The following is a 22638-nucleotide window of genomic DNA, read 5'->3' as shown; positions in this document are numbered from 1 at the left end:
CCACTGCCAATAGCTTGCTCCCCTTATCCCCGCATTTATAGAAATCCTAGGGCAGCCCAGCGGGGAGGAAGGAGGGCTAGCTTCTCGGCTGGAGCTTTGTTCTGGGTGAAGGTCTGGTCTTGAACCTCAGAAGGTGAGAGAACCACATCCTGGTCTCACCCACCCACTCTTGTAAAATCAGACATGTGAGGACATCCTGTCCTAGTATATACCACCTGACCACTAGCTGCCTCCAGAGAGCCCCAGGCATCCCCCTCCTTATCAGGACATGCAGAGATGCTCAAAGCCCCAAGCGGTGGAGGTCCTTGGCGAGTCATATGTGAGCCCTGCTTGTCCTAGGCATCAGGAGTTGGTCATTCTTCCTCTCCTTAGACCTCCCTGATGAGGTCTGCCTCACCAACCACAGACATGACCAAGGTGCTGTTGCTCATCTGCATCGCAGTTTATCCAGGTGACCGGGAGTTTGCACGGGACCTGGGGTGTGGGGATGGGGGAGTAAAGGAAGAGGTGGGGACTCAGATGCTCCAGAGGGTGCCTGGTGAGGGCTGAACACTGTGCCCTGAAGGGTGCAGAAAGCAGTTTAGAAAGCTGTCGCCTGTGGGCTCTTTCAAAAGACAGACCTGCTAGGTTGCCCCCCACCCGAAAGGGTCATTTCTATCATCCGTTCCAGAACCTTTGTTCTCAGCCTCCTTCAAGAAAGCGAAACCTGAAAGGCCCTAGGAAAAAGGATGGAAAAGGAGGGATGGCATTTTGAGTTTGGCTATCAGTGTTATCTTTGCTTGTTTGTTTCTGAGACAGGCCAGTAGCCTAGCCATCCATAGCGAAGGATGACCTTGAACTGGTTCTCTCATGCCCACCTCCCAGGTCCTAGGATCACAGTGGTACACCATGACTCACGGTGCTGGGGATCGAAGCCAGGGCTTTGTGCATACTGCCAAATGAGTTAACCCCCAGCCCCGGCTGTGTAGCCCAGCCTGGCCCTGACCTTTCAGGCCTCTGAGTCCCTCAGCCTCCTGAACGCTGAGATTCTGGGTTTGTACTAACACACTCAGCTGGTTTTCTTTCGTTGATTTTTTTAATTTTTAAAAGTACATCAACTTGTTTTGGAGGGGAACACACACCAGTCAAGGCTTGCACAGATCAAAGAATAACCTGTTCTCCTTCTGCTACGTGGGTCCTGGGACTTGAACTTGGGTCCTCAGGCTCTGTGGCCAGTGCCTTTACCAGCTAAGCCTTCTAGTCACTCTGATTTTCTTCCTTGAGGATTTAACTTGATGTATGAGGTCTATTAGATTGTTAAGTTTATTAGATAGGGTACAAATATATAATTAGGAGTTTGAGAGACTTATGTCTAAGGTAAATTTATTTTTTTTAACTGAAACATTTTAGTTAATCAGAAGACTATAAAAAGCTATGTTCATTGAGTACAGACAGTGATTTCCAAACTGTAGATCGCAGACCCAAGATCATCAGTGCTGGGACCATTGGGCAAATTCTCCAGCTCTTCTGCAGATCTCTAGTGGGCCGGCCCATGGTAATGTTCTACTGATTGATTAATGGATTGATTGTTTGTTTTTTTTTTCTGTTTTGAACGAAGGTCTCACTATGTTGCCCTGGATGGTCTACAACTCTCTATATAGTTGAGCTGATAATGGAACTTTGGAGGTACTCTGGCTTAGGCTCCAGAGTGCCAGCCAGGATAACAGGCCTAGATCATCATGCTCAACTCACAGTTATCTTTTGATGTAATGTTTATTCAGGAGATAGGATCTAAAATAGCCCAGTCTAGTTTTAAAATTAATATGTAGGGGCTAGAAACATGACTCTGCAGTTAAAAGCACTGGCCGCTCTTCCATAGGACCAGGTTCAACTCCCAGCACCCATATGGTGGCTAGCAACCATCCCTAACTCCAGTTCTGGGGGATCTGACACCTTTTCTGGCCTCCACAGGCAGTGGGTAGACATGTGGAACACAGACATACATGTAGGCAAAACACCCATACACATAAAAATAAATACTTTTAAATAAAAAAAAAAATTAAATCAATATGTAGCCCAGGATGACCTTGAATTCCTGATTTTCCTGCCTCTAACTCAAAAGTGCTGGTGTTATAAGCCCTCACACCCAGCTACTATAATTTGGCGGGAGGGTGTTGAGACAGGGTCTCTCTATGTAGCTCTGGCTGTTCTGGAACTTTCTATGTAGATCAGGCTGGCCTCAAACTCACAGAGATCCTCCTGCCTCTGCTAAGTGCTGGAACTGAAGGCAGGCGCCACCACACCTGGCCTGCTACTGTAATTTCTTTCTTTTTTTTGGTTTTTCGAGACAGGGTTTCTCTGTGTAGCTTTGCGCCTTTTCTGGAACTCACTTGGTAGCCCAGGCTGGCCTCGAACTCACAGAGATCCGCCTACCTCTGCCTCCCAAGTGCTGGGATTAAAGGTGTGCACCACCACCGCCCGGCTGTAATTTCTTTTTTAATTTTAGTTTATGTGTATGAACATTATGCCTTGCATTTATGTCTATGCATCACATGCATGCCTGGTGCCCTAGGAGGCCAGAAAGCCAGAAGAAGATAAGAAGATATTAAAGCAGCTGGAACCAGAGTTATAGATAGTTATAGATGGTTGTGAGCTACCATGTGGATGCTTGGAACAGGACCTGGGTCCTCTGGAAGATCAGCCAGTGTTCTTAACTGCTGAGCCGTCTCTCCAGTCCCCCTACTCTATTGCTTTAACAAACACTTTAAGGTAGTGACTTTATTTCCAGCTGCTTAAGTGACAGAGGCAGGGGGATGGGTTGGACCCAAAGATATCAAAGCAAGACCTTAGCTTCAAAAAAAAAGGAAAGGAAAGCAAGCTGGGGGGGGGGGGTGACTCACGCCTTTAATTCCAGCACTCAGGAGGCAGAGGCAGGTAGAGTCCTATGAGTTGATACCAGCTTATATAGTGAGTTTCAGGACAGCCAGGGTAACATAGTGAGATCCTGCCTCAAACAAACAACTTTTCAGATAATTCCAATACACTCTCCAGTTTGAGAACCACTGCATTTGAATGACCAGTAAATGTCCCTAGTTTTAAAAAAAAAAAATCAATCACAGACTCTAACAATGGGTTTAATTCATCAGTGTGGACATGTTAGAGTTCTCAAACAACTATAGACGTATCTTCACCTGGATTTTTTTTTTCTGTTTATTTTTTGAGACAGGGTTTCTCTGTGTAACAGCTCAGGCTGTTCTGGAACTCACTTTGTAGACCAGGTTAGCCTGGAATTCAGAGACCTGCCTGCCTCTGCCTCCCGAGTGCTGGGGTTAAAGGCGTGTGCCACCACCCGGCTTGCCAGTAACTTCTTGTATCACTACTTTTTTTCTCATTAGAGCATTAACAACATAAATTTCCAGGTGAGGCCGGGCAGTGGTGGCACACGACTTTAATCCCAGCACTCAGGAGGCAGAGAAAAGAGGATCTCTGAATTCGAGGCCAGGCTGGTCTGCAGAGAGAGTTCAGGACAGCCAGGGCTATAAAAAGGAACCCTGTTTCAGAAAAAAAAAAAAAAAAAAAAGGAAGAGGATGAGAAGAAGTTGTTATTGGCCAGCCTGTGCTACATAGTGAAATTTGGTGTTAAAAAATTGGACTGGGCCTAGAGGGATGGCACATCAGGTAAGAGCACTGGCTGCTCTTCCAGAGGGCCCAGGCTCAATTCCCAGCACCCACAATGCAGCTCACCATTGTCTGTAACTCCAGCTCCAGGAGTTCTGAAGCCTTCACAGAGATACACATACAGGTAAAACACCTACGCACATAAAAATAAAAATAAATAAATTTTTAAAAATTGGGTTGAGGATGTGGCCCAGTGCTTGCTTACCATGCACAAAGCCCTGGGTTGGATCCCAGGAGTTGCACAAACTGGGCATGGTGGCTGGCACATGCCTGTATCCAGGCACTCAAGTGAATCAGAAATTCAAGGCCGTTCTCAGCTGTGTGATGACTTCAAGGCTAAAGCTGGCCACATGAAACCCTGTTTCAAAGCGGTGGGGGGGGGGGGGGGGGGGGCAATGGAGAGATGGCTCAATGGTTAGGGACACTTGGGGAGCACTGGGGGGCAATGGAGAGATGGCTCAATGGTTAGGGACACTTGGGGATCACTGGCTGCTTCCAGAGTGCACAGCCTCAACCCCCAGCATCCACAAGGCAGCTCATAACCATCTGTAACTCGGGTTCCACAGGATCCAATGCTTTCTGTGGGTACAAACACATATGCAGGAAAAATGCCCATACACATGTCATGAAATGTTTTTTTAACTCGTGAGGCAGAGGCAGGCAGATCTCTGTGAGTTTGAGGCCAGCCTGTTCTACAATGAGAGTTCCAGGACAGCTAGGGCTATTACTCAGAGAAACCCTGTCTCGAAACAAAACAAAACAAAAAACCAAAACTTTAAAAAAGTGAATTTAGTTTACGTGCATTGGTGTTTTGCCTGCATCCGTGTTTGTGGGTCAGGTGTACAGAAAACAAAGATCAAAACAAAACAAAACCCTAGCAAACAAGGCGAAAACCAACTCCCATCACAGCAGTAACACCTGGGGTGATAACACAATGGTGTTACTTAGCTGGGCAGCTGCATTCATCCCTATGCTTCAAGTATACCGCAAGGATCACGTGGGCAAACTGGATTTCTAAAGGTGGGCTGTCTGTGGGCGGGAGTTGGTGTGTGAAAGAATCTGAAAACTAAGGAATTAAATTAGCGAAGAGGAAAAGGTTTAATGAGACACTCCAGGGTGCTGGTCCTGACACACCCTCCTGAGGAGAGCTGGGGTGTCCTTCAATGCTTTTCTATTTGGAGTAACTGGGTAGGTGCTCTCTGGATATTTGCTTTCTCCCCAGGATCCTGTGCTCTCTGGGTGTCTCAGCCCCCCTGAGATTCGTGCCCGGGAGGGCACCACTGCCCTCCTGCCCTGCTCTTTCAATGCCAGCCAAGGGACGGTGGCCATTGGCTCTGTCACATGGTACCAAGACAAAGTGGCCCCGGGGATGGAGGTGAGCAACATGACCCCAGAGTTCTCGGGCCGTGTGGCCTCTTTCGCCGCTGTCCCCCAATTCACCAGGGACCACACGGCAGAGCTGCTCATACAGGACGCCCGAAGCCATGACACCGGAATCTATGTGTGCAGGGTGGAGGTGCTAGGCCTGGGCGTCGGAACAGGAAACGGTTCTCGGCTGGTGGTGGAGAAAGGTGAGGTGGTGGGAGACCCCAAGATGCAATGTTCCTGGGAGTTAAGGACTGTCCCCCCCAGCTCTGAGTTCCCGAGCTCCCCCCTCTCCACTTCCTGCTGCAGAGCCTCCTCAGCAAGCCTCCGGCTCAGAGCAAGCAGCCCACACAAGTCTCCTCCTCCGGGCTGCATTCTATGCCCTCAGCTTTCTCTCTGTGGCCACGGGCAGTACCCTCTATTATCAGGGCAAATGTGAGTTGCTGAGCGGGGGCATTGGTGGCAGAAGTGGGAGGAACAGAGTGCAAGAAGAGCTTCCGGACTGCAGCTCTGAGCAGACCCTCTACTTCTCCCCAGGCCCCTGTCACGTGGGAGCACACCTCCGACAGCCTGTGAGGAGTGATTTCTAAATCTCAGTGACCCAGCACTCTCAAAGACCAGCAATAAATCCGTACCTGCTCCTCGCTCCTACTTAGGACTCTCAAGTATTTTCTTCGTTCTTCCGGACACCCTCTGTGCTTCTCTCCACAGCCCCTCCCCCAACTCTTAGCTCTCCCTTCCACCAGGACTGACACAGAAGGGTCCGGAGACCTTTCTACTTGCTGGTCTTAGTGCTTAGAGCCGCCTCCCACCACCACACCACACCCGCCTGCCCTGGGCTCTGAGGCTACGGCTGCAGCAGCTGAGAAACAAGGATTGTCACAGCCGATTTGACCCCTTGTCAACTGTACCTTGGTGACCACAAGCTGTTTACTGGCTTTTAGAGAAGCTGGGGTTCCTTCCTCACTGAGTGACTACTGACCCCAAGCGGGTGGGAGGGTGAGCCATGGACTGGAGGCTTACGGAGAATCTGACACAGAAGTAGGGAACCAGTCTTTACTAAGCGAACACAGGGTGACTTTGACCATCCACCCAGGTCGGGGGAGGCATTTTGGGGTACTCAGGTGGGTTTGTTCTTGGCGATGCAGGCATAGTCAGTGCTGGGGTCCTCCTTCATGCCTTCGCCCTCCTCTTTGTCTGTGATGTCACTGCTGGACACCGGCAGCTTCTGTAGAGATGCATAATGGAGCTCCTGCTCTGGGGTCTGGGCCTGGCGAGGCAGAGGACTGCGATGAGGGCCCCGGGTGCCAGCCTCACACCCCTCCCCCAGCCCTGCCCCAGCTCCCATCTTTCTCTCTGCTTCCTCAGCCTCCTTTTCTTCTCTCTCTGAAGCTCCCCTCGTCCACCCAAGTGTTCACTCTTGACTCTCACCGATGTCTCTCTTTGACTGTCAGGCTCTCTTTTGCTTTTCCTCTCCCGCTCTTCCTCTTTCCTTCCTCCTTTCTTTCTGTATGTGTATGGTGTATGCATGTCTGCCTGTGCTTGTGTAGGCCAGAGCGCCTGGACGCCTTTCCAACTGTTTCCACACTTATTATTATTATTATTGACAGACTGGAATTTGTTATTCCCACTAGGCTGGCTGGCTAGAGAGCCCCTAGGACCTGCCTGTCTGCACCCCACAGCGCTGGGATTCCAGGCACCGGCCACCACAGCAGGCTGCAACAAGCGTTTTTCTTAGAGGCCCCTCCTTTTTTGAGACAGGGTCTCATGTAGCTCAGGCTGGCCTTCAACTGGATATGGAGTTGAGGACAAGCTCCTTGCCTCTCCCTGGGACTTCAGGCATGTACCACTGCTCTGGTTTTATGCTGGCCTGGAAATCCAGCCCAGGGCTCTGTACAGGCTAGACAGACGCTGTCGACTAACCCACACTGCCGGCCACTTTCCCTCCTTCTCTCTCTCTGCTTTTGTTGTTGTTTTGAGACAGGGCCTCTCTGTGTCATCCTGATTGTCCTGGAACTCTTCTCTCTCCAGTCTCCTCCCTCTCTTCCTCCTTCCTTTGTTCTGGAGTTGTCTTATACACACACCGTTTGCTCCCTCTTCTTGTCACCTCATTTCTCTCTCTGCCTCTCTCGTTTTCTCCTTCCCTCTTTCTTCCTCTTCCCTTTTCTCTTGGCTCCCACCCCTACATCCCAGCCCCACTCCCTACTTGGGTTCCCCCTCACCCCCTCACCCCCAGACTCACCCTGTTCCTTTCCAGTCTCTTCACTGGAAGAAAAAAAAAGTGATTCAGCAAGACCCTCCCCAGCCCCCACCCCAGAATGACACCTCAAGCCTGCTCATCCACCCTAGGACAGCACCTCACACTGGTGCCATCTCAGAATGGCTCGCTCCCTAGAACAGCACCCCACCAGGCTCTCCAACCCCAGACAGCCCTCCACAGCACACGGGCTCCCCGACTCCTCACTTGCCAATGGGACTGTCATGGGAACCACAGTCAAAGCCGGGGCCTTTTGGACACTGCTCTAATGTCTCCTCTCATCTCTCCTACCCGAATCTGACAGGGTCAATGGGACTTCTGCCCTCACAGTAGGAAGGGTATGGGGGGCGGTGAGCTGTAGGTGGCTGTGGGAGGTGACAGTAAGGCTCACCTCTGTGATGGATCCGGCACAGGCAGGTGAACAGAATGAGGACAAGCAGGAGGAGGAGCCCTCCCAGCGCCGAGCTCCCATACAGCAGGTATTGTTGCAATTTTTCTGTAGGGTGGAGAAGTATGGGAGTCTTTCTTCCATTGCTTTCCCAATCCCCTGGTTAAATGTCAATTTCACAGTTCCTTTATTTTTTTATCTTTTTCTTTCTTTCATCTTTTCTTAGTCCCCATCTCCACTTTCTTTCTATTCTTTGACAATTTCATACTTATCTACAAAGTCTCTTGATCATCTCTCCTCCCTCCTCCCTCTCCCCCACCTCCCTCCTCCCTCTCCCTTCCTCCCTCCTCCCTCTCCCCTCCTCCCTCCTCCCTCTCCCTTCCTCCCTCCTCCCTCTCCCCTCCTCCCTCCTCCCTCTCCTTCTCCTCCCCCTCCCTCTCCTCCTCCCTCTCCCCCTCCCCCTCCCCCTCCCAGCCAGTGCTTCTCCAGCCTTTCTGTCTCTTTCTTTCCTGTTGACAGAGTCTCACATTTTCCCGGAGGCCTCAAATTCACTACATAGCCACGTATGTTTGAATTTCCAGTCCTCCTGCCTCCACCTCTTGAGCGTTAGGTTGACAAGTGTATACTACTGTGCCTGTTTTATGTGGTTCCGGGGTCAAAGCCAGGGCTCTACAACCCTCTAACAGTTTTACATGCAGGAAAATAGTACTCTAGGAGATGTATTTATTTATTTTTTTGAGACAGGGTTTCTCTGTGTAGCCCTGGCTGTCCTGGATCTCGCTCTGTAGACCAGGCTGACCTCGAACTCACAGAGATCTGCCTGCCTGTGCCTCCCAAATGCTGGGATTAAAGGCATGCGCCACCACCACCACCCTACTTTAGTTTAGTTTTTTTTTTTTTTTTTTTTTTTTCGAGACAGGGTTTCTCTATGTAGCTTTGCGCCTCTCCTGGAACTCACTTGGTAGTCCAGGCTGGCCTCGAACTCACAGAGATCCGCCTGGCTCTGCCTCCCGAGTGCTGGGATTAAAGGCGTGCGCCACCACCGCCCAGCTTAGTTTAGTTTTTTTATGTAGGGTCTCCTATAGTCTAGGCTGCTTTCAAACTCCCAGAAGCCTCTATGCACAGAGTACATGAACATGACCTTCGGCCCTTCGGCCCCACCTCTGTGGCACTGGGATTACAGGAGGCACTAGCATGCCTAGGTTGAGCCGCTGGACTGTAACGCAGGACTTCAAGCCGCTAAGGAGCACTCTGATCTACATCCCCAGCCCATGACACGTTCTTTACCCAGACTTCAACTTCTCACTTCCTCTGCAGATTCACATACCCCAGGTTACCTCTCCTGGTATCTGAGACCTCTTACCCCTCCTGACTTCACACCCGCACCCTGCTGTTTCTGGGCCTCTGGAGGCTCCACTCCTTCCTGCACTGGTTAGTTCTGAGGGGTTCTGACCACCGTCCTGACCATGAACACCACTTTTCACCCCTCACTCTCCAGCACTCCCATCCCTCCCCTTGTGGAACAGAGGAGTCCCCTACTTACTGTCTGCTTGTTCTGACATAGCCAGGGACTGAGAACAGGCCCGAAGGTCAAGACTAAACTAATCCCTGTTTTGCTGGGCTTAATGACCTGGGCTGGTCACGTGCCCCCAAGTTCCCCATCTGAGGCAAGGGGCCCCATTACAATCCTTGTCCTCGCCCGGCTGTTCTATTTGTCATAATATAGTATGGTGTCCCTTTCCTGGCCAGGGGCCTGAGACTTTAACAAGGAAAGCCCAGCGCTGGCCCCGGTGGCAGAGACAGGTGGATCTCTGTGAGTTCCAGGCCAGCCAAGGCTACAAAGTGAGACTCTTGTCTCAAAAGCAAACAAAAAGCCAAGGAAGACCCAGAAGTAATAGAGACGGTGTTTGACTGTCCCCAGACCCCCTGGGTTTCCTCTGCCCCAGGCTGAGGGGGGGTTAGGGGGCTGGGGGAGTGAGAGTAGGGGGGTGGGGGTGGGAGAGTGGGGATGGGGAGACTCTTGGAGGAGGCTGGAGCACTGCCCAGTCCTGTGTGCTGCTGAGGGGCTGATAAAGGCAAGGGAGCCAGGGTCTGGAGTGGGTGTGATCACGACCACTGAGAAAGTAAAGAGAAGGCACCCATCCCCAGGAAAGCCTTATTTGGCTGGTGTGGGGAAGTGGCTAAGAATGATCTGAGGCCTTTAACTTCCCTCGGGCACTTCCTGGCCCTTTAATCTGGTTCCTGTTTGAGGGCAGAAAGAGGCTCCTAACTTAACGCAAGAACCAGATTCTGGTACGACCAGTTTGAAACCAAGAGCCTCCTACTTTTAAGAGGAATACTGTGGAGTAGGGGGACAGACACAGGGGGAGGGGCTGAGGAGCTGTGATGAATCAGGAACAGATTGTTAATTATTATTGGCAGGGTTTTGCTATGTAGCCCAGGCTAGCCTGGAACGCACCATCTTCCTGCCTTAGCCTACAGAGTGCATGACAGGGCAGGCCACCACTTTCAGCTACAGATTCTTCTAACATCTCCGGAAGGTGAAGTCACGGGGCCTCCAAGGGTAGGATCTGAGGGCAGAAGATGCCTTCAGGCTCGGGAAACCCCAAATCCATAGTCTGTTTCCCTTTATCTTAGCAGGTATTCCTCCCATCCAGGATCACCACTCACTCCCAGTTTTCCCAGACTCTGTGGTTTACAGAGGGGACACATTCAACCACTCAGAGCCACCTGAGTGGAAAGAAACCTCTCCACCTCAGGCGTTTGTGCCCCTCCGGTATCAGCGTCTTTCCCTGCCTCTGTATCTCCCTGCATCTAGGAGAGGAAGGGGGAGACCGCTTACAACATCTTCCTCTGAGACTCCTGGTGACCACTAGGGTGGTTCCCCCTCAGTTCCAGCCTTCCAGTTCACCCTGGGAATGAATGTCCACCCCCTCCAGGGGCCTTCCATGTTGAATTCATCCCCAGATTCCCCTCCAGCTGTGTCTGCTTAGGGTTCATGTGTGTGGGCGTGTACACCCAGCACCTCCAGCGCCAGATGGAGCTCTGGGGTGTCCCGGGGTACCTATCCTGGTGTTCGGCAGCCATATGCAGCGGGATATCGGCATACTGCTTAAGAAGCAGGAGAATCAGAGGCAGCCAGACTACACCAACGCTTCTGCTGACAGACTCAGGAAGTGGGTGACAAGCTAGGGCTCGCAAAGATGTGAGGAACCCTGGAGGCAGCGCTTTGGCATTGAGCAGAGGACTAAGGGCTATAGTGACCTGGGAATGGCCTCTCAACTGTGACCGAGAGGGTGCTACAGAGCTGCACCCCAAGTCTGTGAAGGCTGGTAGCTAAAATGGAGGCAGAGGATGAGTGAATCTGGTGCCTGGGTCTCCTCTGCTCAAGTTTCCTGTGGGACTTATTTCCCACACCACACCTGCCCAGTGTGTCCCGAGCAGAACAAACAGGGCACATTTAAGTAGTTTTCTTCTTTTTTAAATTTTATTATTACACCTTAGTTTTTTATTAAAAATTTCAAACACTGGGCGTAGAGATAGCCCCACTGGTGAAAACTTTTGCGGCTCAAGCATGAGGACCTGAGTCTGAGTCCTCAGAACCCACGTAAAGATGGCTGTGGAGACCACGTCTGAAATTCCATATTCCTGCTGTGATTGGGAGGGGAGAAGAGGGTTCCTGGAAGATCACAGGAAGTGCCCGGCCTGGAGTTTGCAGAGAAGACAACACACCAGACCCTGTCTCAAACAAGGGGGAAGCCAGGGCTGACGCCTGAAGTTGGTCTCTATGCACTCACACGCAAGAATACACACATACACCACACACACACACACACCACACACACCATATACACACTCATACACATACCACAAACACACCAGACACACACCACACAATACACACCCACACACACCATATACACACATATACCATATACACACTCATACACATACCACAAACACACCAGACACACACCACACAATACACACACACACACATACCATATACACACTCATACACAAACCACAAACACACCAGACACACACCACACAATACACACACACACACACACCACACATACACCATATACACACTCATACACATACCACACACACACCAGACACACACCACACAATACACACACATCACACACATACACACACTCATACACATACCACACACACACCAGACACACATCACACAATACACACACATCACACACATACACACACACCACACACATACACACACTACATACACACTCATACACATACCACAAACACACCATACACATACACACACCATACACATACACACACACCACACACACACATATGCACCACACACACCACACACATACACACACACCACACACAAACACATACACACATACTTGCAAAGTTCAAACATCTGGAAAAACAGAAAAAAAAACTTACAACATATATATATATATATATATATATATATATATCTCAAAAGATTTGTTTTTATTCTTTTTTATTATTTAAATTATGTTTGTGTCCATGTCTCTCAAACATGAGTGCAAATGTCATCAGAAGCCAGAAGAGTGTTGGATCCCTTGGAGATGGAGTTACAGGTGGTTATGAGTCACCTGACCTGGGTGCTAGAAACTGAGCCCAGGTTCTGTGCAAGAGCTGCAAGTGCTCTTAACGGCTGAGCCATCTCTTCAGCCCCCGTAAAACTGTTCTTATCAACTAGATCAGCGGCTCTCAACCTGCGGGTTGCGATCCCCTTTGGGAGGTCACATATCAGATATCCTGCACATCAGATACTTACGTTATGATTCATAACAGTAGCAAAATTACGGGCGGTGGTGGCGCACGCCTTTAATCCCAGCACTCGGGAGGCAGAGCCAGGCGGATCTCTGTGAGTTTGAGGCCAGCCTGGGCTACCAAGTGAGTTCCAGGAAAGGCGCAAAGCTACACAAAGAAACCCTGTCTCGAAAAACCAAAAAAAAAAAAAAAAAAAAAAAAAGTAGCAAAATTACAGTTATGAAGTAGCAACAAAATAGTTTTATGGTTGGTGGTCACCACAACCATAAAGGATTGCAGCGTTAGGAAAGTTGAGAACCACTGTCCTAGATCTACAGACAACATTTTGTTTGCTGAATCACATACCTATCTCATTTTTTTAAAATCTTTTGTTTTGTTTTGTTTCTAGACAGGGTTTCTCTGTGTGGCCCTGGTTGTCTTGGATCTCACTCTGTAGACCAGACTGGCCTTGAACTCACAGAGATCCACCTGCCTCTGCCTCCCGAGTGCTGCACCACACCTGCTTTATTCAGGACTCAAACCCAGGGCTTTGTGCACACTAGGCCAGCACTCTACCCAGTGAGCCACATCCCCAGGCTACTTCTCGTATCTTTCCAAGTAACAAGCATTACTACATGTTACCTCTAAACTGCTCAAGTTCAATTCAGTATTTGTTTCCTCATTTTTTTCTTGCCACAGGAAGCTAAAATTTACATACAGTAAAATGTAAAAATCTGAAATCATTACTGTTTTTCTATAAAAAAAGAATCAGCCGGGCGGTGGTGGCGCACGCCTTTAATCCCAGCACTCGGGAGGCAGAGCCAGGCGGATCTCTGTGAGTTCGAGGCCAGCCTGGTCTCCAAAGCGAGTTCCAGGAAAGGCGCAAAGCTACACAGAGAAACCCTATCTCGAAAAACCAAAAAAAAAAAAAAAAAAAAAAAAAAAAAAGAATCAAACCCAGTAGCCAAACATTCTGTCAATGAGCTCCCCTCCCATCCCAGCCACAGTTTTTTAATCTCCTTGAGCCTCGGTGTTGAGATTAAATGGAGAGTATAATAAAGACTGTAAATAGGTGGCCAGCCCATTCTCGGTGCTATTTGTCTGTCAGTTATATTCTGTTAGTGTTTGCATTGATATTATCACCCACACACATAGTCTGGACTGGGACACAGGAGCTGCAGGGTCATCAGGAAGGGAGATGACCTGAGATCTTGGTCCAGCTTCCTCAGACCTAGTCTCCCCAGACTCCAGTCAGCCGCCACCTCTTCCATTAGTTCGGTTCTTGCTGTTCATTAAATTCAGTGAACTGCTTGTCTGTCATGCTGTCATTCATTTATGATCATTTAGTGAGTGCTTCCTAACGGATGAGGCTCATTCTAGACTGAATCCCTTGAGGTGGAGCGTGCCTCGGTAGTGTTCCGTCAATGTGTTGCTACCTCGGCCCCTCCTCAGAGAGAGCAAGGCTGAGGCCCCTTCATGAAGCCGTATCACTGTGGACTGGATTAATTCTGCCTTTCCTACTTAGTTTTAGGGAATGCAATTAGAAAGAGGCCAGCCAGTTTGGGGATAGGGCCATTTCAGGGGTGCAGACACTCAGCTGCCCCTACTTGGCCTCTTACTTGATCTCCTAATCTCTGCAGGGTGTGTGTGTGTGTGTGTGTGTGTGTGTGTGTGTGTGTGTGTGTGTGTGTGTGTGTGTGTGTGTTTGCAGCTCTCCTTCCAGCACTGGCCTGTGAGGTCCAGAAGCATGCCGACCACATGAAATATCTGGAATCCTGCCTGGCCTTTACAATCCCCATTGCCTGGCCTTCCACAAGCGACCTTCTTTCCCTGGGCTTCCTTTTCCCTCCCTGCTAAGGCCCCCCCCCCCCTTCACCTTTACCTTGAAATCATCTCTCTGCCCTGTCTCCTTCCCCAGTTCAGAGAACCCAGGCATCCAGCTACCCCGCCCTGGCCCCAGCTCCGGGTAAACAGGAAGCTGTGTGAGGGGAGCAGGGGTGTTCGGAAAGTCCCAGGCAGGTGTGTGGGTCTGCAGGGAGGGGTGGCCCTACCCCTGAGGTATGAAAGCCCCTGCCCCCTGTCCTGGTGCTGAGTCTGGATGGGGGCACGGGGACTGCAGGGCCCGGGTGGGAGACCCCAGGGGAGGGGCTGCCTCTTGCTGGCTGTAGCAGGAGCTACTTCTCTGGTGACCCTGCTGTTGGCAGTGCCCATCACTGTCCTGGCTGTGCTGGCCTTGGTGCCCCAGGATCAGGCACGACGGGTGAGTGGCTGCAACAGGCGCCAGAGGGCTGCACGCTCGGGGGAGTTCATTGACCTCTGGCTGTGCTTTTGCCTCCCTGGCTCAGCTGGCTCTCCCTCCGGGGAATGTCTGCTCTGTCTCTGCTGCTCTGCATGCAGTTCTGCCCTGATGTTGCAAGCCCCTTCCTGGTTGCTGTCTCTTCCCGATACCCGGTGCCTGTCTCTCTGCCCAAGAACACAGGCTTTGTTTGCTCTGCCCTTCCAGCAAGACGCGCTGCGCTAAGCAAGGTGCTGGAGGCAGCCCTCGGGCTGGGTTCTATGCGGGGAGGGGTGGAGCTGCCTTCAGCTAAATCTGAACTCTGGGCACTATGGCCCTACATCCAGGTGGAGAGGCTCACTGGCTCAGGAGCGCAGGCTCGAAAACGACTGGATGACAGCAAACCATCTTGCCTCTTGCCCTCACCCTCCAGCCTCTCAGGGACTCCTGACTCCGGTCTGCGTACCCCGATATCCTCTTCTTCCGGGAATCTAGGCTCCCCATCCCAGGGGCCTGTTGCACAGTTCTCTCAGGAGGCATCTGCAAGGGTGACCACCCTGTCTCCAGCCGTGGATTCTTCACCAGATCCAGGGGTTCAACAACTGCCAAAGGGGGAGCCAGAAACTGATCTCAGCCCCGAGCTTCCTGCTGCCCACCTCATAGGTAAGCATCTGGCAGACCTGAAGAGTGCCAGCTGTGCACCCCCACAGCGACTGAGGGTCCTCTGGCTCTGCTGTGACACTGCTGGCCCTTTCCCAACTCCTCCACCACCTTTTGCCCCTGAAGCGTCCCCCCTTCCAAGTTTTCTCCCTGTCTGACTTCTCTGGAAACAAGTAAAACCCTGCCAGGATCCGGCCACTCTAGGCCCCTCGGGAGGTAGCCTCCTTATCCCTGCCCCTCCCCGCCGAGTACCACAGAGTGCAAAAGACCCCGCCCCTCCGCGCTGGGTGCCGCTCGCCCTACCCGGGTCCCCAACCTAGAGATCACGGCCCGAGAGCGCACGCGTGCCCCTCTCTGCAGGCGCTTGGATGAGCGGGCAAAGGCTCGGTTGGGAGGCCAGCCAAGAAGAAGCGTTTCTGCGGAGCGGTGTGCAGTTCTCCGGCACCGACGGGCTGGCGCTGCCGCGGGACGGCGTCTATTACCTCTACTGCCACGTCGGGTACCGGGGCAGGGCGCCCCCTGCCGGCCGAGGCCGCGCGCGCTCGCTCACTCTGCGCAGCGCCCTGTACCGCACCGGGGGCGCCTACGGGCGGGGCTCCCCCGAGCTGCTGCTGGAGGGCGCAGAGACCGTGACCCCTGCTGTGGACCCCGTCGGGTACCGGTCTTTGTGGTACACGAGCGTGGGGTTCGGCGGCCTGGTGCAGATCCGGAGCGGCGAGAGGGTGTACGTCAACATCAGTCACCCGGACATGGTGGACTCCAGGAGAGGGAAGACCTTCTTCGGGGCGGTGATGGTGGGGTGACAGCCGTCTGCACCCCTGGAGGATCGACTGACGGTGCGAATGTGTGCATCATGGTGTCCGGAGCGTCGGGGAGCCTGGGACGTCATGATCGGGGTGGGGGAGAACTGTAGGACATGAATTTTGAAAATAAAGAATGTAAACTGTGCTGGCTTGAGCCAGTGCTATCACGAAGGTGCAGATGTGGTTTGATTCAGGGTATCCGTGCAGGGGTGGATGGCCTAGCTTTGAACGGTGGACCCCTGTTGCACCCACCCCCTGGCTCTAACGCCAAGGGTCCAGGTGGGGGGATGAAGGGACAGTTAAACCCCGAGACTTCCCTCAGCATCCTGATCGCCAGGGACACCCACGAGACCCTTCACATACCCCCTTTCTCCTGGCTTCTGCCTCACAGTGAGGGGAAGGTAGACAGTATTTGTTCCCAGAGAGAAAAACTCCCCAAGACTGAAGAACCAAGCTCCACGGGCCCATTAGCTCTCCCGTGCTGCCTGCCTGACAGCTTTTATTGGTTTATTTTGAGACCGGGTCTCATATGTGGCCCTGGCTCACCTGGAACTCACTATGTAGAGACCAGGCTGGCTTCAAACTCACAGGGATCCATCCACCTGCCTCTGCCTCATGAGTGCTAGAATTAAAGGTGTGTGCCCGGGGCTGGAGAGATGGCTCAGAGGTTAAGAGCACCGACTGCTCTTCGAGAGGTCCAGAGGTCCTGAGTTCAATTCCCAGCACCCACATGGTGGCTCACAGCCATCTGTAATGAGATCTGGCAACCCTCTTCTGTATACATATGCCGGGCGGTGGTGGCGCACGCCTTTAATCCCAGCACTCGGGAGGCAGAGCCAGGTGGATTTCTGTGAGTTCAAGGCCAGCCTGGTCTCCAAAGCGAGTACCAGGAAAGGCGCAAAGCTACACAGAGAAACCCTGTCTCGAAAAACCAAAAAAAAAAAAAAAAAAAAAAAAATAAAGGTGTGTGCCACCACGGGCTCTGACAGCTGTTCTTTAAGGGGGTCAGGTCAGTCCGAGGCACATTGAGGGGGTAGACTAAGGAAGAAAATTGAACACTGGGGAGGAGGGAGTGGGTGGAGACTGGTGTCTGAGGAGGAGCGTATGGAGGAAACTGATGCCCTGGGGTCCTCTCTAGAAACGGAAAGTCCTCACCCTGAATTCACACTTGAGGCACCCCCACACACACACACAAAGTTGGGTAAGTGGGAGGCCCCTAAGATGAGTAACAGCAGTCCCCCCACGCCATGGCTGGAGGAGACAGAGGGGAACCCAAGGCTCTATGTAGGTCACCCGAGTGGGTCACCCCACAGCCAGCGTTAAACCACGTGCTTGGTTTTCCCCTCTCTGGCTACTGGGGTGAAGAAAGACCCAACCAACCGTGAGCCCAATTAGGGCTGCCACTTTCTGGGGTTCCACTTTTAATTCCTCTTTTCTTTTCTTCTCGTCTCGTCTCTTCCTTTCTCTTCTCTTCTCTTCTCTTCTCTCTCTCTCTCTCTCTCTCTCTCTCTCTCTCTCTCTCTCTCTCTCTCTCTCTCTCTCTCTCTCTCTTTCTCTCTTTCTTTCTTCCTTTCTTTTGAGATAGGGTCTTCCTATGTAGTCCTGGCTAGCCTGGAACTTTCTATGTAGTAGACCAGACAGGCCTTGAACTCACAACGATTTACCTGCTTCTGCCTCCTGAGCGTTGGGATTAAAGGCATGGCTACACGTGGCTCCTTATTTGTCTTTGCCTGCCCGCACCAGGGCCTTCCAGTGGGGTGAGAGGGTGACCGACTCTGGTTAAAGTCTAGCCAGGCTTCTGAATCCCCTGCACCTAGTCATTGCTTCCCTTGTAAAAGCTAGTTCTAGTGAAAAGCCCCATTAAGTCGGTTTAGCAAGCTCCTCTCCCATATTTGACCCCCTCAGTCCATCCTCCACAGCCCCTGGGGTGATGTCTCATCACCTGGCCTGTCTTAACAAGAGTCTCGTCTGATCTGTTTAGACACAGCCCCCCTACCCCGATTTTTCTCCTCTCTTAGTCATTTACCATTCCCAACGCCCACCCCACTTACCCTCACTGCACACTCTGCAAGTCTCTGCACCCGTAACTGTTATTCTGCATAAAGTCAGCCTTACATGCTTCAGCAGGTACTATTGAAAAACAGCAACAATAAGAAATTATTATTACTATTATTATTATTATTATTGGTGCTGGGATCAAATCCAAGGCCCTGTATGTGTGATTAAGTAATTTTTTTAAAAAAAACAAAGTATTTAAACAAGGTGTTTTTCTCTTTCTAATCCACCCACCTCACATATTCATCATTTGTCAAAAACCTTGCTGAAACCAAAGCTGGCAATGGCCCCTTCACCCACGTAGTACCCCTTTCTCTGTTGTTGCTGTCTCGGGTTTGAATTCAGGGCATCCCACCCCAACCCCCCATGCACACTGCAGAACCACACCTTTAGCCCTATGTCTTTTAAAAACATTTCCCTCGTTTTCAGATGGCAAGAACAAGGTTGCTGATGACTGGGAGGGAGGCAGAGCTGACTGAGCCTGTCCTGTCCAGCACAGAAAGGGGGCGCAGATAAAGGTTAGGTCTTCTCTGCATAGACCGCCCCTCCTCGGTTCTCTGTTCAGAGGGGAGGTTGAATGGTTGAGGGTGCACAGTTAGTGTTTGGAGTCCAGACACCTGAAGCTCTGGAACTTCCTTGGCTGTGATTCAGGTACCTGAGAATGTGGCTCCTCCCCAGCTCCATCGGAGCCACAGCAGCCGGAAAGAACTGCAGTACTTTCCCAGCAGGTATTTGGAATTCCCAGAGTGGGAAATTCCCATGCCCAGAGGCCAAGGTAATTAGGTTTAGGCCCCTGTTTCCGGGGACAGGTGGGGGATGTTGGATGTTTTTGTTCCTTGGGGTCTTAAGGGCTAGGGATGTAGACTGAGATCTGGACCCAGAGACCTTACCCCTCCAGAGAGAGGACATTAGGGGTTGGTTTCCCACCTCCAGAGAGAGACAGATACGGACTTAATCCCAAGAAAGAAATTGTATTTCTTTTCCAAGCAATCTTTATTTCTGGCACTGACCCGTAGGGCGATTACAGTCACGGCTCCCCTGGGGAGCAGAGGTTCAGTGATGTAGTGACAGCCTGGTCACCAAATCAGCATTATTAAGACAATTGGGTTAGATAAATATTTTGTTTTAAACATAAGCAAAAAGGAGACCAGGAGGCCAGGAGGCCAGGTGGGAAGAGCTGAAAGTTCAGCTCTGTTTTCACAGAAAACAAGTCTGTCTCAAGACAGCTCCCAACACTGGGTCCTCCAGGACACCCTGGCCTTCCAAATAAATACATTCATCAGCAAATAAATAAATAATAAATAATAAATAAATAATCATAAGTGCAATCATAAATAGAGGGGGCTGGTTCTATGAAGAAGGCTGGGTGCTGAAGCGTCTGGAAACATCCGAAGATAGGAAGGCCTGAGATCTTCTCCAGCAGCATTCTGAGCCAGAGGTAGCCTGATCCCCTTTTGCAGAACTCAGGAATTGACATGTGAGGCTCCAGTGAATTCTGGAAGCCCGTTTAAATCCTTGATGGTGGTTCATGGGAACCCCACGGTCCGGGCCGTTCTCCCTGCATCTTGTGTTTCTGAGTGTTATAGTTGTTGAACATTTTGAGCTCAGAGTCTGACCCTGAGTCATAATTCCCTTACTAAGTTAGAAGGAGATGGACTGGGGCTCTGAGGAGTAGACAATAAAGGGGTCAACATGGGGGCTGGGTAGAGAATGGATGGTCATCCATCTGCCTTACAGAGCAATGACTCCAAAGTAGACCTGCCCGGATTCTGCGAAGTCTAGGTATTTGGGCAGATTGACCTCAGCACTGAGTCGGTCACCCTTCTCCAGCTGGAAGACCCCTCCCAAGTAGATGGGCTCGTACCAGGGCTTGAGCTCAGACCCCTCGGGGGTTTCCTTGGGGCAGGGGCTCTTGATGGCAGACAGGAGGTTGACTTTGTCCTCGTATGAGACAGCAAAGCGGCTGACGGTATGGGTGAGGAGCACATAGTTGGAGCAGCCTTGGCCCTTGAAGAGAACCTGGGAGTAGACGAGGTACAGCCCGTCTGCTGGTATCACCAGCTGGTTGTCTTTGAGATCCATGCCATTGGCCAGGAGGGCATTGGCACGCTGGCTCAGCCACTCCAGCTGCTCATCCACTTGGTGGTTTGCTGAGGGAGGGAGAGTTGAGTCAGTGTGACCCTGTTAGTTCACACCCCACATCCTGAACCTCAAGTTCTACCCACACTTCACTTCCGGTTCCTGCACCCTCTGTCTTCCCACATCCCATTGGCCTTAAGGTCCTGAGTACCCCCACTAAGTCCTTGCTTTTTTTTTTTTTTTTTTTTTTTTTTTTTTTTTGGTTTTTCGAGACAGGGTTTCTCTGTGTAGCTTTGCGCCTTTCCTGGGACTCACTTGGTAGTCCAGGCTGGCCTCGAACTCACAGAGATCCGCCTGGCTCTGCCTCCCGAGTGCTGGGATTAAAGGCGTGCGCCACCACCGCCCGGCAAGTCCTTGCTTTTGAATCGCCTCCCTTTCACTCTTTCACAAGCTGTCTACTCTCAGCCTGGTTCGACCCCCAAATCCCGTCCCTTCGTCCCCAAGACGCACACATAGAGCTCTTACCTACAACGTGGGCTACAGGCTTGTCGCTCGAATTTTGAGAAGACGACCCTGAAGGGGAAAGAAGAAAGGCAGAGATGAGACCCTTAGGCCTCCCAGCCAGCATCGGTCTGTTTGGACCCCTGTTCCCTTTCCTCCAAAGCCAAAGCCATCAGTTCTCCCCGCTGCTTCCATCCCAGGTCTGACTGCTGCCACCCCACATTGAGAGAGGCTGGGAGATACTTACTCAGTGTGAGGGTCTGGGCCATGGAGCCGATGATGGGGAGGTTGTTGGGGAACTTCTGTGTAGGAAGAGAAGGACAAGGTTAGTAGCCAGCCGCTGAGGAGTCGCCCGCAAAGGAGAAGCCCCCAGCTCTTTCTCTTGGCCCTGTGTCTGGTTTTTTTCATCGCTCATCCTCTGTTCATTCATTCGTCCAACCATGCAGCATCTCTCTGTCATCTGTGCTTGATCTCGCTTTATCTCCCCTCATCTCTCTCCTTATCACTCATGCCTCCTCATCTCTGCCATCATTATCGCTGGCCTCTTCCCCATCCTTCTGGCCACATCCCGAATCTCTTCCCACATCTCTACATATGTATACATGTTTTTTTCATTCATTCATCCCTCCTCCACACATCCACTGAGCAGAAGTTTAGTGAGCTGGCTGCGTGGGTCAGAGGTCCCGTCTCTCTGTCTTTTTCTTGCCACCGTCTCCACATGGGCTGCCTCTCCATTCTCCTCCACACTGCCTGTGCCCATCAGCCCACCTCTCCCTCCTTCTCTTGCCCTTCTGCCCTGCTTCTTCCTTAGTGAGAATGAAGGCTTCTGAGGCACTCACCTCTTCCCTTTGGGGGCCGATCACCCCAAAATTCAGCAGACAGAAGAGCGTGGTGGCCCCTGCCACGAGCAGGAAGGAGAAGAGGCTGAGGCACAAGCACCGACTGGAGTTCTGGGGGCCCCACGCCTTTTTGGGGAGTGCCTCCTCTGCCAGTTCTACGTCGCGGATCATGCTTTCTGTGCTCATGGTGTCCTTTCCAGAGGGAGATGTGGAACCTTGGGCCGGTGTACGAGAGGGACAGAACCTGCCTGGCTGGCTGCTTGCTTTTCTGGGAGCTATTTCCAGGGTGTTCTGGAGTCGCTGTTCTCCCTCCAGGCTGGTCCCCTGATGTCCTCGCTGAGAGAGCTTCTGCAGGCTGGGTGTGCAGACGGCAGCCTTTATAGCCCTTGGGCAAGAGGGCGGGGAAATGCTCTCATTCAACCAGCGGAAAACTTCCTTGGTGGAGAAAACCATGATCTCATGTGGAGGAAGCGGTAGTGGCCCTACACCTTCTGTCTCGGTTTCTTCTCCATCGCGGGGGCAGAGGTTTGGAAAGTTGGGGACACCCAGGCATCAAGGAATCTCCTCCCCCTCCCTACCAGAATTCTGTGGCAATCTTGGGCCAATCACTTAACTGTGTGTGCAGGACCCTGGGAGCTGAAGCCCATTTCCTCTCTGTCCTCGATTTCTTTGCAGGGAAATCATGTCTCTGTCTTTTTCCCTTTGATTTCTAGATGGGGCTTCCATGGGGGTAGAAGCTGGCATTGGGAGTGCTTCTGACAGCTGGATGCACGGGGGTAGGGGGGTGGCGGGCGAGGGGGAAGAAATGCTTATTGGAGAGGGAAGCCCTCTGTCTGGGTTCTGGGGAGGAAGTGGCTGAGGGCCGAGCAGCTTCAGAATAGGGAGTGTGCATGGGCTTTGGGAGGGCTGCTGGGAGTAGTGGGGACAAGTATGGGACAGCCCCAGAGGGAATGAACTCAGCCCTGGGAATTCACGGACCCCACGAG

General features: G+C 51.7%; 4 protein-coding genes across 6 annotated transcripts; 2 read left to right on the top strand and 2 right to left on the bottom strand.

Moving 5' to 3' along the window:
* The first annotated feature begins 4591 nt into the window (after nt 1–4591).
* Ncr3 (natural cytotoxicity triggering receptor 3) lies at nt 4592–5673 on the top strand. Its single transcript, XM_052744032.1, is given in 6 exon segments — nt 4592–4658; nt 4880–4905; nt 4907–5228; nt 5332–5457; nt 5560–5574; nt 5577–5673. Coding segments are annotated over 6 exon segments (585 nt in total). The 3' UTR covers nt 5606–5673.
* A 391-nt stretch (nt 5674–6064) lies between these two features.
* Nucleotides 6065–9356, bottom strand: Lst1 (leukocyte specific transcript 1). Its single transcript, XM_052743836.1, has 4 exons — nt 9211–9356; nt 7671–7775; nt 7265–7287; nt 6065–6292 (listed from the first exon to the last, which is right to left on the bottom strand). The coding sequence occupies exons 1-4, from the start codon at nt 9227–9229 to the stop codon at nt 6143–6145; spliced, it is 297 nt and encodes a 98-aa protein (XP_052599796.1). The 5' UTR covers nt 9230–9356; the 3' UTR covers nt 6065–6142.
* A 5039-nt stretch (nt 9357–14395) lies between these two features.
* Ltb (lymphotoxin beta) lies at nt 14396–16331 on the top strand. 3 transcript variants are annotated; one of them, XM_052743833.1, is made up of 3 exons: nt 14396–14700; nt 15063–15378; nt 15736–16331. In XM_052743833.1, exons 1-3 carry the CDS (start codon nt 14539–14541, stop codon nt 16176–16178), a joined length of 921 nt encoding a protein of 306 aa, XP_052599793.1. In that variant the 5' UTR covers nt 14396–14538; the 3' UTR covers nt 16179–16331. The 3 variants fall into 3 exon arrangements, with proteins under 3 accessions (XP_052599793.1, XP_052599795.1, XP_052599794.1); XM_052743834.1 differs by lacking the exon at nt 14396–14700 and adding an exon at nt 14721–14966; XM_052743835.1 differs by lacking the exon at nt 15736–16331 and having other exon boundaries at nt 15307–15378.
* Nucleotides 16332–19267: 2936 nt separating this feature from the next.
* Tnf (tumor necrosis factor) lies at nt 19268–21965 on the bottom strand. The gene is made up of 4 exons (XM_052743832.1): nt 21653–21965; nt 21061–21115; nt 20838–20885; nt 19268–20383 (listed from the first exon to the last, which is right to left on the bottom strand). Exons 1-4 carry the CDS (start codon nt 21836–21838, stop codon nt 19965–19967), a joined length of 708 nt encoding a protein of 235 aa, XP_052599792.1. The 5' UTR covers nt 21839–21965; the 3' UTR covers nt 19268–19964.
* Between the last annotated feature and the right edge of the window lie 673 nt (nt 21966–22638).

This window comes from Peromyscus californicus, unplaced genomic scaffold (assembly GCF_007827085.1).
Source record: "Peromyscus californicus insignis strain IS unplaced genomic scaffold, ASM782708v3 Scaffold_19__1_contigs__length_69161282, whole genome shotgun sequence".
Lineage (NCBI taxonomy): Eukaryota > Metazoa > Chordata > Mammalia > Rodentia > Cricetidae > Peromyscus > Peromyscus californicus.
The sequence above is the reverse complement of the archived record's forward strand: the minus strand, read 5'-3'. Positions and strand labels throughout refer to the sequence as shown.

Coding starts and splice junctions, on each gene's coding strand:
- Lst1 (XM_052743836.1), bottom strand. Junction 7,288..7,670: donor GTGCCGGATCCATCACAGAG/GTGAGCCTTACT, acceptor TTTTTCTTCCAG/TGAAGAGACTGGAAAGGAAC. Junction 6,293..7,264: donor AGAGACTGGAAAGGAACAGG/GTGAGTCTGGGG, acceptor CTGCCTCGCCAG/GCCCAGACCCCAGAGCAGGA.
- Ltb (XM_052743833.1), top strand. CDS start 14,539: ATGGGGGCACGGGGACTGCAGGGCCCGGGTGGGAGACCCCAGGGGAGG. Junction 14,701..15,062: donor CCCAGGATCAGGCACGACGG/GTGAGTGGCTGC, acceptor CCCTACATCCAG/GTGGAGAGGCTCACTGGCTC. Junction 15,379..15,735: donor TCCTGCTGCCCACCTCATAG/GTAAGCATCTGG, acceptor CCCTCTCTGCAG/GCGCTTGGATGAGCGGGCAA.
- Tnf (XM_052743832.1), bottom strand. CDS start 21,838: ATGAGCACAGAAAGCATGATCCGCGACGTAGAACTGGCAGAGGAGGCA. Junction 21,116..21,652: donor TCGGCCCCCAAAGGGAAGAG/GTGAGTGCCTCA, acceptor CTTCCTACACAG/AAGTTCCCCAACAACCTCCC. Junction 20,384..20,837: donor GCCTGTAGCCCACGTTGTAG/GTAAGAGCTCTA, acceptor TCCCTCCCTCAG/CAAACCACCAAGTGGATGAG.